The following is a 13,110-nucleotide window of genomic DNA, read 5'->3' as shown; positions in this document are numbered from 1 at the left end:
TCTCCTGGTTTGTGTATTGTATTAGTGATGTCCATAATAAATAAATGAATGAATAAAACCTTCTACGCTTGACCCAACAGATTTTATCCATAGCTCAAACTGAAAGAATACAGCAACATACAACTCTGATTAAATAAAGTAGGTCTGCACTGAAATGAGGAAATAGAGTGCATGATTTCATGATGATGCATGACGCATGTCTCCACCTGTCACACGGGTGAAGGCCCCTCCATTCCTTGCGTACTTGTGTGAAGAACCTACCTGATGGGGAGCCATCGTTGCCCACTGGGGTGCTGGTGCAGCTGCGGTCTTGATTGGACGATTCGGAGGAGATGCCCAAGGGGCTCCCCCCGCCTCCCATGTAGTCTATGTAATCGTCAGCTTCCTCTACGGTGGCAGAGGAGTAACTGGAAGTGATATCAGAGTGGGCCGCCATAGCCCCCGACACCATTCCCGAGCCATGATGCATTTCATCAGTTCTGTGGCCCAGGGGCATCACCTGTTAACAACGCAAAAATGCACATAGAAGAGAAAATTGAAATCCTTTTGAGATTTGCCTTTTGGAATCCATTACTTGTTTTTACACTAGGGCTTCCGAAGAAAAAAGTACAAACAGAAAATCCACATGGAAGTCCCTTCACGGTATTATGTGGGTCACGGAGAGGAAGAATGACACACAGTGAGAATATTTTCCTTCATAGTCACGACCGTCACAGATTGCTGTGGCATTTAAAAGCATTCCACTATGTTAAATTATGACTTTTCCCAAGGAAGAATACATTACATTTTGATGTGGATTTGCTTTGCAACAAAACAACTTAAAATCTGACAGTTCACACAAGTTAAAATTTAGTATTTAACTATGTATTTACTTTTAATCGTGAGTCCCAGTGGGAGTTCTTGCGGTCCTTGAGCTCTACCTGGTGCACCACATTGTTGGCCCTCACTCCCTTTTTTTAAGATGCTTTTATTTGAATATAGTGTTATGTTCTTGTTTGTATGTATGGTGTTGATGTTTCGATTTCAGATTAACGACAAAACCAAAACATTTGGTTTTTGAAATTGCAACTTTTGATAACTGCGTAAATTCCACAACGCAACAAAATATTATCGTATTGAGTATTTAAAAGAAATTTACTATTGGAAGCAAATTCCATACAGAAAAGGGAAATCCAGTTAGTGCCTTGGAAAGTGTGCGGAGGACACCTGGCAACTGTTTCCACTTGACAGACAAAAAAAATTTAGATTATTAAAAGTGAAGACAATGTGCAATTCTAGTAATGACACACTGATTTGATGCACAATTTGTCTTCCCGGGCCACATAAAATGATGTGGCGGGCCGTATCTGGCCCCCGGGCCTTGAGTTTGACACCTGTGCTTTAGAGTATTTGTTTAATTACCCTTTAGAGAATGGCATGCATCTTGTGTCACATGCTGAGTCTACCTGGGATGGGACGCGATCAAAGTTCTTCCCCAGCATGCGCCTCATGTGTTTGCGTGCGTGCGAAGTCATCTGGTGCTTGAGGAGGAAGGAGAACTGGCAGCCCTCACGGATGCAGTGAAAGTGGCTGTTGACTTGGTTATATTTGCAACCTGGCAAAACATAACAAAACAAACAATTCTTGTCAACTCGGTTCGCCGCTGTGGTGAGAAGCTGCTTTCCTCAAATATTGTCAGAGCGACAGGGGTTGCTATGATTAGATCATACAAAGTGCAATTTATATATATATTTTAATTTCATGTTATAGCTATGGTAAAAGAGAAAGTGCACGTAGGAGGATTATTAGATCACTAGGGTGTCACACTGCGCAAGTCAGGACTTTTGTGCACTAAACCTGTGGAGCTGTTTTATTACACTGACATGCTTTATTCAATTAGGAATTTACATACATAAATTCTCATTTTCTGTAGTCCAATAAAGCACACACCCCTGCGACCCAAAGTAAATCCACAATTATTGCCCCATGAAATAAATTTTTCCAAGCATCTTTGTTGTCATTTGCGCTTTTTTCAAACATCTTCTGCTCTCTTTTCCTGTTTTTAAACCCCAATTGCTTGATGATTTCAAATCAAACCAATGTTATGTTTTGAGCCAGTTAATCTAATACTCTTATATAAAGGCAGGCAGAAATAATTGAGTAACATGCTGGGCAGGTGCTAGCGTGTCAGTAACCATGGCGCCCAGGTTTAAGGTGTGTGTCATCAAATAGCCCTCACACAGGGCACATTTTAAACCAAGCCAAGTTAAGCAAATAACAGTAACCCCCGTGACATAGCGTGCCTTTTGTCACGCACAAACCAGGTAACATCATCTGTGGTGTTCAGTTTAATGTCGCTGCCATGGATACTGGCAAGCCATCAATTCTTTATGACTGGAGTGTTAGCCATGTTAATCCTTTCTGTTCCCCCACCACCAGCACCCCACGCCCCAGCTCAAACAATACACTTGGCAGTTCCGGCAGGGGACGAAAAACAGCTGTTTCGGGGCTGTTTTTGTTTGCTTTGTCTAAGCGGTTTGAAAAGCTTGTGTAACCGCCTGAAAAAAAAAACAACGACAAAAAACCCAGATCACTTTTAATTCATTTGTGCGCAGAGGCAACGATGGCTGTGAGGCGCAGCGTCTCAGCGCAAACAGGCTAAACCAGACAAGCCGGTTAATTAACTAACACAAACCTAATTGCTCATTTCTGACAGGGGCAAAAAGGAAGAGGAAAACAAAGCCAGATACCCACTGATGATGTTGCTGCTACAGTAAGACTGACTACCTTGGGGATCTGAGGTGTCACTGCAAGTCATAAAAAAGAAAAAAAAAGAAAAAAGAAAATGCTCACCCCTCCCCCTCTCTCATTGCAACACTGCACTTTCTCTTTTGAGAGTATACAAAAAATGAATGTACATCTCCGGGCATGGAAACTAAAGCTCGATGGTCAAAGTCAGAGTACAAGAGGCTGTCATTTTTACACTTCAAATTAGTACCGGGGGAAATTGAGAAAACTACGCATCAGTCGGAACGAGACACGCTAACAAACAAAAAGAACGAAGGAAGAAAATGAGCATCTCCAGTATTTAATTACATACTGTACTTTATTTATAGTGCTAGAAACCTCTACACTCCACTACATTTAGGAGAAAAATGTATACTTTTATTCTCATATAAGCCCACTGTGTTACTGATAACTACAAAATATTGGAAAATCTGAAGAATTTTCTCATTGATGTCATGCCTGAACGGCAGAGCACAAAGTGGAAACTACCTGCCTGTGCTGATGTGGTGGTAATACTGTTTGGGGGAAGAAAAAAGACACAAGTAATCAGGAGGTCTTTATCAGTGTGTGTGCATGTGTGAGTGAGCGTGTTTGTCTGTCTCAGTTGCTCACTTCGGCTTGAGGCCTGCAGACTAGCGTCACCACAAACTGGGTAAATCTGTTCATTACCCAACATGAACATCTTTAACTAAAAATAGTAACAACGATAATATTAAGTTGTAAATAAAAACAAAACTTTCAACCAGTTAAGTAAAATGAGCACATTTCTCATAGTGCAACTGATGTTCTCTCACGACTCGCTAATGTGGTTGGGAATCACATCACTCAGGGGTTGGGAATGTTTCTTACCCAGCCGCCCGCATTCCTCCCTCTTGGTGAAATATTTGAAGCCATTGGCGGCGCGGCGCTCGGCCTTCTCGTGCTTCTTGATGTGCCACGGCAGCTTGGTGGTGATGTTGGTGACGAAGTAGCAGCCGGGCCGCAGACAGTGATAGTGGCCGCGCATTCGGAACTCACAGTGCTGCACACACGAGACATGCGTACCATTTCGTGAGCTAAAGTCGGACGTGGTTGCTTTGAAGAAAATAAATCGACAATATTTCTACTATTCCTAGTCCTTGATGGTTGTGCATGAACGCCTAGTGATAAGTGTCGTAACACTTGAGCAGTTAATTTTATCCTGCTCGTTAAACTCAATACAAAGACTAAATGTGACTTATTCCGTGTCTTAACTTTAGGCAGTCAGCAAAAACATCAAAGGGAAGCTTGTGATGTCATTGAAATCATAGCAATTACTAAGCATTGAATGACTGTTGTTTATTCGATTACTCTGATGTCATATCCTATGACATTGATATAATGACCATGTCCACAGTGGATACTATGGACAGATCTATTATGCTGTAATGTATTAACCACCACAGGCCTTAATTCATATCTGCTCACCGCCTTTACGAGGCATATTTGCATGCTAACTGGTGATTGCCAAAATATCCTGTGATATATTAACTCTTTTGATTGTCTTCAATGTCTTGACATTCCAGATTGGCATTTCATCATGGCAACAGCAAAACAACATTTCTGATTTCAATTTCTAGATGCATTGCTCCCTCTTGGAATAGGGCCACTATCTAAGAAGAAGGCGTCACCCCTCCTCTCCAACATGTCTGTACGCCACCATCTGTTGGTGAGGCCCGCATCCCAAAGGACCGAGCCAAATAAGATCTGCTCGGTTCAGGAGATGGGAGCTAGGGGAGGAGGGAGGGAGGAAGGACAGGGTGAAGGGGCGGTGGATGGGGGGGCTGCGTTTGTGAAAGGGGTGATTTTCGACACATTAATGAATTCATTTAAACGGTTTTCCAAATACGGGCTCATGAGAGCAGGCAGGGGCTGCCATTTAGGTTTCATTTGCAAAATTTTTGCCCTATTCCAGACAGCCTTGTTTACTGTGCCGGTGACAATGATTTATTGGGTAATATCAGCTAAATTGGCCTTTTCTGAGAGGAGAATGCGGCAGTCAAAATGACATTATTGACATATAAACAGGCATTACTGGGCTGACTTGACTGTCTTTTTCGGCTGAGACGGAAGACGGCGAGACCCGCTTGTGAAAGCCTTGAGTCCAATCGCCTCAAATAGTGCTGTAATGGGCAGCATACTTCATGCTTAGAAAACACCGGGAGAGGGGCTGACTGTAGGTATCATCACAGTGCACGCACCTGGTTGAGACACAGACACTGAAGGGAGTAGTAGGAAAACTGGTCACGGACATTGACCAGGTTGTTGTTGGGGTTGATGTGGTCCAAACAGTGGGACTCGGCCTTGCCAGATGTCTTGCACACGTACTTGCAATTCCCAAACAAGCAGTGGAAGTGAAACTTGTTTGAGTACTTGCAGTCCGTTGCCAAACAGGGGTCGCTGGATGAAAGAAAGAAAAAGATTGACTGTCATCTTTTTTTAGAGCATTTTGACATTTTCAAAACCCACTGATGTATAAATTTTAAAACCCCCAACCCCTGTTGATAAAACGTAACATATAAGTGTACTTCTCAATAGCAGTGGATGAGTTGTAAAGAGGTTCATAAAGCCATAGAAAGAGAATCAAATGTTTTGCACTTTATGCAATTTTCAAAGCAAAACAGCATTTTCAGCGCAGCTTATCAGCCATGTTTGTTGACTGTGTTGCTGCAGGCTATGGTATTTTTTAGCACACCCGTACAGTTTGTGTGTGTATGTTTGTGTGTGTGTGTGTTGTGTGTGTGTGCATGCAATTTGACAGTCATGCAAGGAATGCGTTCTCAGTCTAGCTATGCGCAAAGTTCATCATTGAAGATTCCCTACTAATTTTCAACGAATACATGTCGTACTTTTCCTGGAACTGCAGAAAACCAGGTTTGACTTGTGGCTTTGCATTCTCCAGCGAGGTGGTGGCCAGAGGGGAGTTGGCAGGCAGGTTGGGCATGGAGGCCGGCATCTGGGGGATGCTTCCGGTGAGCTGCTTCCAGGCCAGCAGGGAGGGTGGAGGGGAGCTATAGCCACCAGAGGGGAGATGCGTCACATCCATGGAGGGGTTGTTGGCCATGGAGACGGGGGCTGCGGGCCGCAGAGGACCACCCTCTCCGGATACTTTGCCCTCGCTGTACGGAGGCTCCGACTTCACTTTCAAAGTGGCTCGGAGGTGGAAACTAAAAGAACAGGAGCTGTTTTTTTAGTACAATAGAGTGAATTTTCTAAACCTTTACCAATGCTGCACATACTTTGCATGTTTTATGGCTCCATCCACAGTACTGAAGAGAGCACCACAGTCCTCTACCAGACAGTGAAAGTGCACCTTCTGGAGGAAGTCACACTGAGCCTCACAGAAGTCATCTGTGTCAAACCTTTACGTAGACAGAGAGGAAATCAATTACAACAAACGAAAAAAACTGACGTCACCTCCCGTCAAATTCCCGTCAGAAAAGGTATAAGTACAAGAAATGTTTTAGGGGCTTTCCGGTAATACAGATGAGCAGGACAGTATTGCTATTACACTGACTGTAAGCAGCATCTTCAGACACAAAACACTGTACTCAGTCTTACTGAATAGAAAGCACACTGAATGTTGCAGAGAAATATTGTGGTTCAGAAATATAATACACATCAAAATATAATATGTATTACTAGTGACTATTTAACCCCCAAATTTAAATACATTTAAAAATAATAGTGCTTTGATCATGATTTTTTCATGACCAATCCAACAACTGAATGAGCAGGGACTAAAAAGCCAGTTAATGTACCTACGACCATGAGTTGTCTTTGTTATCTTACCTGCGGAGGTAAGTCCTCCAGATCTCGCTGGGCTTGTCTACTTGGGGCCTCCTCAGAACTTGGCTCAAGTACTGGGGCGCCTCCGAGTTATCGGTGCTCTGGCCGCCCTCCAGCTCCGTCTTGAGGTGCATGGCGTTGAAGAGTGCAGGGTTCACCTGTGACATCTACAATAAGACGCAGTGTAAAACTAACAGGCACGTGGCAGGCTCTTCAATACATTCACCGCGGTGGGAGTGTTTACACGCTCGCTCGCGTACAAACGATTTGGCAAGGGGAGAAAAGCGCAAAGGGATTTACAAACATTCAGCTTTTTGCTTGAGAGCAGGCCAGGAACGCTTGCCAAGCGTCCTCTGGGACGCTGACTGTTAACCCTTTAATGTGATGTGGGGGCTTGAATAAAACCCCCAAAAGCCAACCTGACAAGCCTTTTAAGCTCCCTGGCTTCAATAGAAAGTGAGGACAAGTCCATCTCAGTGAAGACAGTATGGGAAAGGAGGTCATGAACACTTGCCCATTTGTAAAAAGAAATGGGGGGCTGACCCGCCATTAATGTGATGAAAGACGATGTCCATTTTAATCTTCGCAACACACATACACACATTTCAATTTCCGTGGCCTAACATTTTGACTTGCTAAAAAATGAGAGTACACCTCCCTCTTCTTTTCTACAGCAGCGTTTTAATCATATCATTTATACACTGTGGATAAATGCCGAGCCAGACAGGGCAAGGGGAAGAAACATAAAGGGGAAGGAAAAAAAGAGTCCTGAGTTCAAAACAGCTCATCAGAAAACAAACATATATCTAGTGTAGCAGCCAGCTACTACTTCATTATATTAATTTGTGTGTGGTGCGATGGAAATGACACCGTGTGAAAAATGGCTGGAAAATTTAAATGATACAAACTCATCTTATTAGCGGTGAAACATTAAAAAACAAACAGGCCCCGCCGTGTGCCGCTAATTTGTCTTGGGATGAAAGGGCTTTGATGGATGGATCTTACCTTATTCATAAGCGAGGATAAAAGAGATGCATTCCCTGGTACATCATGTCCATTTGATTCATTACTGGAACAAGGAAAATGAACAATGTTTAGTAAAGATTTGCATGAGAACAGTAAATATTACTATTTATCAAGCAAGGTGTGTCAGTGAAATGAAGATGAAAACACTTGTACCTTAAAAAAAATGAAAGTAAAAGATAGACTGAGTTGAAGTTGAAGGTTTACAGAAACATTCGTCTTAGACAAAAATTGAGACAGGAGAGGATTTGAATAAATGGAGTGTTTCTGCTAAACAATCTTGTTGGCAACTCTGGCTCCCATTCAATCAGTCAGAGTTGTTATGTGTGGTTCTCAATTATTTGCAAAAAGACTTCAGACTCAGTGTACCTGTTGTCTTTCTTGCTCAGGTCCAAACTGTGTTCCTGTGTGGAGTCCTGCGAGGCCCCCGAGGTGACTTCCACTGGTTCCTGTTTCACTTGAGCCAGATTGAACTGGCTGACTGACATCGGCTGCCCGCTCCCTGGCGATCAAGGAGAAGCAACAACGTGATTGTTGGTAAGCACTATTATCCCATGACGAGATCCAATCTGACTTCTGTCTTGGCTCGAAAAGAGAACTCGGAGTGATAATTATTGTGAAATTATGTCAGGCCGTCTCGACTTTTGAATGTTGATTGCGAGGCAGGCGATATGAGGGAAAAATACTTCTTTTTCTGCAGCACATGTCACAACTCATTTGCTGGGCTGCCTCTTAACTGGTCATTAAGTGAGATGCTAATGCTGAGGGAAAGTGGCAGTCTCAGATTGGACCCCCCTCCTCCACTCTACCCAGTTCCTTGTTGGCCTGGTGACGTCCTGCAGCCAATACTGCCCACAAGAAACAGGGTGTTATGACAGTCAGATTGGAGATGACAGCCAATCAGAACGGTTCAAATAAAGTGACCTCTTTCTCCCATTCTGATCCAAATACATTATTTGGGAGATTTTGCAAGGGAGGGGTATGCAGAAGACATTTTCACTGGCATTCATTTGAGTGAAGACCTCTGCCAATGATTTACTCATCTAGAATAGAGAAAATCTTAGAACTCCGGACTTTTTTTTTTGGGGGGGGGGGGGGGGGTACACAAAAATGTGATCGGTTGTTTGTTCACCCACACTACCCTTTCAAATTTTCATGGAAAACACAATTTCCTGAAACATTGGCCTCCACGGTTGTTCACTCGTAAGTGTTTCTCTCTTTAAATAGACACTTCCCTTTTCTCCCCTCAGGAAACGCATTTGTTCACACACTTGCATTGAATGGTTAATGGTTGAGCCCGTTTCATCCCTTGTGCTACCCAAAACAGCAGCCCCAAACCAAAGAAATAAACATTCTCTAATCAAAAACATTGGAAAGGACTTCTTATTTTTGGGAGTGTAAAAGATAAACAATGGTATTTTGTTTAGCATGATTATGACAATACTACATACAACTTAATAAATGGAGGCTTTCAACCAGTATGTGAGGAAATGTAAACGTCATGAAAATATAACATCCCCTCTGAAGGTAATAAAGAAGGCCCAAAAGGACAACGTAAAGCAGAAATCTTGACAAGAAGATGAACCCTCTCCCCCAAGCCCCAGGGGATTGATATATTAATTTGTCCCGGGGCGATGCAGGGAGACGGAGGCTTTTGGTAGACAATAAATGGTGTTTTATCTGCAAAAATTGGAGCACGGAAGGTACCACATCCTCGACCCCCCCCGGTGTCACCTCTTAGGCACCAAAACATTAGAACACCAGCAGGCTTTTGGAATCTGGTAAGGAATTGGGGCTTGTATTGAGGGATTGTGACAGGCAAGGTCATGGGCAGCCAAGTGTATGCCCTTGGCCTCATCCTGGTGAGGCTGCTCTCCTGTTTTTATACTGCTGGGGAGAAAACAAGAACAAATGTAAGTGAGGTAGGAGGGTGGACATGACCATGATCCACCCGCCCCCTCCCTCTACTTGGTGCTACAAGATGACCCAGAGACATATCAGGCAGAATAGAAGTAGAAAGGCCAGTCTTGGGCCTTGTCAGCTAAAAGCTCGGAGATGGGCAAGTGTCAATGTCAGTTGGGCTTGACAATGGCTGTGGTTTGAGGGGATTGTGGGCGAGGGCTGGGCGCTGCTCAAGCTCATAATTTGTCTACTTTGAGGTCATGAAGGCTTGCAAAATCCAGCCTTCCCTACCCCCAACTTGATCACAGCGCACACAAAATTAACTAGCCAGCCTTGTCACCGACAATTAAATCAGCCCAAATGAGAGGCGACTTTAGAGAGAAGCCAGTCGCTGTGTGATCAACACATGATCATCAGGCAGATTAAAGAATTCTTTTAAAATCTCTGAGGATAAATTGACTATTTGGGGTGGATGAAAGTGCAAACATCTCGTGTTCTGTTTCAAATCATGAGGTTTTTTTTCTTCTTTCCCAAAGAGGGAGTACAAATGAGTTTGACTCAAAGCAGCTTCTTTCTGGAAATTATCCAGGAATAATGTACCACCATGTAATTGCGCTGGATAAGACACAGAGCTTGCGAAAGATCATTTGTACAGTGTGTCTAATTAGCAAACCTTTCAGATGCTCAAATATCTGGGCAAAACACGCAGGGGTAAATTAGAGAGGAATATTAATTAAAAACAGCAACCATCAAAGAAAAAAAGGTTTACTGTCACACTATGAAGGCAATGGTAAAGAGGCTCAATGAAAATTGCCACAAGAATGCTGACTTTTTTTTGAAAGAGAAGCAAAAAACCACTTCCTCCAACATTTTAGCCTCCCCCCGAAAAAAAATCACACATTGATGAGACAAAAACAAAAAGCAAAACCACATCTCTACCATCGACCCCCCCCACCCCCATCCTGCAACTACACACCTCACAATAGATATTCGACATGTTCGATGCTAAACAGCAGAGAAATGTGAGCTGATGCCTCTCTCTGGGCCATAAAGAGGGGTTCGGGAAAGCACCATCTGTGGACACCCCGCCCTCAGCGGGGGCCCCTTCCGAGCAATTGTGACTACCTGCTAGAAGCACAGAGGTGGAGCTCAGCCTGACAGGCTTGGCCCGGCTCAGCCTCCCGGAGCAGGCGCCCCAATGATCTCCCAGGGAGCACCACTAGGAATTGTAATCCTTCCCAGTCGCAACATCCGGACGCACTCTCCCTTGCAGCCCCCAATCTCTCTCTCATGCACCCCACCTGCTCTGGCTCAGCAAAAGAGGCCCCACTGTGACAACATTTAAGACCGCGCTGCTGTGCAGTTCTTTATCAATTAAACACTCTAACTTGCTTTATATTTTCATTTCCATGGGCTTGGTTGAGCACAATATGATGAACACAAACACGACAATTACCTCTCAAAGTGTATGTGGATTTGTTTATGCTAAATAGATGTTGACATGTTTTTGTGTGAATTTCAAAAAGCATGTCTTTGCTGATGCGTGCAAGTGTGTCTATGATCTTGTGTTAATGGAAGGAGGAAAATCTCTCAGCTGTCATTTCTGCTTGGCTGATTTCTGTTGTTTTTCCCAGAATTCAGTTTGCAATGCGCTCACAAGAAAAATAACATTATTTTTTGTTCTTTTTTTCCCCCCCACTGCTTAATTTGATTCCACCTCCATTTACTTGGAACGGGCGCAGACAGACACAGATAAGCCGAGCTGATGATGAAGAACCACCTCAACCATCACCACACAGGCGCCAGAGCTCGCCCCCCCCTTTCGCTGAACATCATAAAAGACTTTTACAGGGTCTATTCGGGTCTGTCAACGCATTTAGTATCTCCAAATGCATTATGAGTATCCCGCTAACCATCAACACAACAACAAACCCAGAGTAGATGAACATGCTTCTGGTACTTGGTGGAAATAAAGTGACTCCAGTGTTATACTCTTGGTTGGTTGTTTCAATCTAATAATTATCCCGTTACATTTGATGCAAATGGACTCCGACCCCTATTTGAGCTTCCGAGTCAATTTTGGGGTAAATAATCTTAAGATTTGTGACTGCACAGCTGATCGTCGTTGATGTGACTAACCTGCATCCGATCCGTTGGAAGTCTTCAGCGCAGCAGCCGCCAGCCTGGCCATCATGGGTGATATCAGACCTTTGCTAGTGGAGATCTTCTCCATGATGGAGGAGCTGGAGAAGGAAGTCGGGGTGGACGCCATGGCTCCATCCGCCCTCGCTGTAGAGCAGCCTTGGGCCAGCGAGTCGGTGGGCATAGAGTGGGCCCCTGATGAGACAGCTGACAACAGGCCAGCGGCATGTGGAGGAGGTTGGAGAGGCAACCTGGGTATGAGCGAGTAGAAGGGGCTGGAAGCAGCCATAGTGCTGTTGGACAGAGAGAGGGCCACCGGCATGTTGCTGGGCAGGGCCTGGGACAGCAGGCTGGACATACGCTGGCCCACGCTGGGCAGCGAGGGCGTAGGTTTGAGGGTGAGGCCCATCGATGAGGAGGAGGAGACGGCAGTAGTGGGTGTGGCCATGAGGTGCGATACAGTGGTGGACTGCTGGGTGGTGGGCGAGGCACTCAGACTTGAGTTCTTGCTGCTGATTGCCGAGAAGTCCATCAGGTCGTCATTGCTCGATTCTTCCGGCTCGTCTTTCGGGGCCAGGAAGGTGGAAGAGAGGCCCATGACGCCGGAGGAGCGGATGTGTCGGCGCTCGTGTTTGCGCTTGTGGGAGGTCATCTGGCTGGTGGAGGTGAAGGTGAACCCGCAGCCCGAGCGGATGCAGTGGAAGTGGTTGGTAGCTTTGCTGTACACACAGCCCTCATACTTGCACTCCTCATACTTGTAGAACTTCTTGAAGCCATCTTTGGCATAGGCGTCATCCTTGATGTGGTAGCTCTTGTGCTTTTCGATATCACACTTGTTCTTGAAGGTGAACGTGCAGCCGGGGCGCCTGAGAAAAGAAGGAGCATAAAGCGAGGGTTAAACGTTAGGTTATAATTTCTGGATACCTGGGTACCCATGTACAGGACATTTGGAGGTCCATATAATGAGGTCCATAGAATTCAAATCGTTTTGGAGGAATGGTTAAGGAGGCAAGTCGGGGGCTGCTGACTGACGCTCCGCCACCGGTTGGCAGTGGGGGACATGCCATGATACTTTGCTGTGAGCAAACTACTAAGTGGGCCTGTTGGTTTGTCATTTGCCAAGTATTGGCTGTCCTTGCATCTTGTGTAATGCTGCATGCAGGTAAACATTACAGAAACTAGTGTATGCTGCTTCAAGACCCTATAAATTCTGTGATTAGTTTTGAAACATTAGACACATTTGACAATAATTTCTGGAAATGTGGAAAGAATGAGAACTGCATAATACTTAATTGTGGAGAAATATCCTGAAACTATTTCACTATTTCAATTTACTTGTTTTTCTCAGCCGTGGATAAAATGCGGTCCAGTCGCACTTGGACCCCAGAATGAGTTGAACAATCTGGTGGGATATATTGCAGCCATTTTGGGGGCTCAGTAGGGATGTAGTGACATAAGAAAGATGAGGTG

General features: G+C 44.5%; 1 protein-coding gene across 7 annotated transcripts in view; it reads right to left on the bottom strand.

Annotated features, from left to right (window-relative positions):
• casz1 (castor zinc finger 1) overlaps nt 1-13,110 on the bottom strand; it is a 155,802-nt gene that overhangs the window by 4,529 nt on the left and 138,163 nt on the right. For all 7 annotated transcript variants that reach the window (XM_085917401.1, XM_085917393.1, XM_085917335.1 and 4 more), the window contains 10 exons: nt 11,638-12,506; nt 7,966-8,098; nt 7,579-7,642; nt 6,577-6,740; nt 6,024-6,146; nt 5,634-5,951; nt 4,986-5,184; nt 3,616-3,787; nt 1,446-1,594; nt 262-499 (listed from right to left, as the gene is read on the bottom strand). In XM_085917401.1, coding sequence (XP_085773527.1) covers nt 262-499; nt 1,446-1,594; nt 3,616-3,787; nt 4,986-5,184; nt 5,634-5,951; nt 6,024-6,146; nt 6,577-6,740; nt 7,579-7,642; nt 7,966-8,098; nt 11,638-12,506 — 2,429 coding nt within the window. The remainder of the gene's footprint in view (nt 1-261; nt 500-1,445; nt 1,595-3,615; nt 3,788-4,985; nt 5,185-5,633; nt 5,952-6,023; nt 6,147-6,576; nt 6,741-7,578; nt 7,643-7,965; nt 8,099-11,637; nt 12,507-13,110) is intronic.

Source organism: Syngnathus leptorhynchus, chromosome 1 (assembly GCF_054491065.1).
Source record: "Syngnathus leptorhynchus isolate UIUO chromosome 1, UIUO_Slep, whole genome shotgun sequence".
Classification (NCBI taxonomy): Eukaryota; Metazoa; Chordata; class Actinopteri; order Syngnathiformes; family Syngnathidae; genus Syngnathus; species Syngnathus leptorhynchus.
The sequence above is the reverse complement of the archived record's forward strand: the minus strand, read 5'-3'. Positions and strand labels throughout refer to the sequence as shown.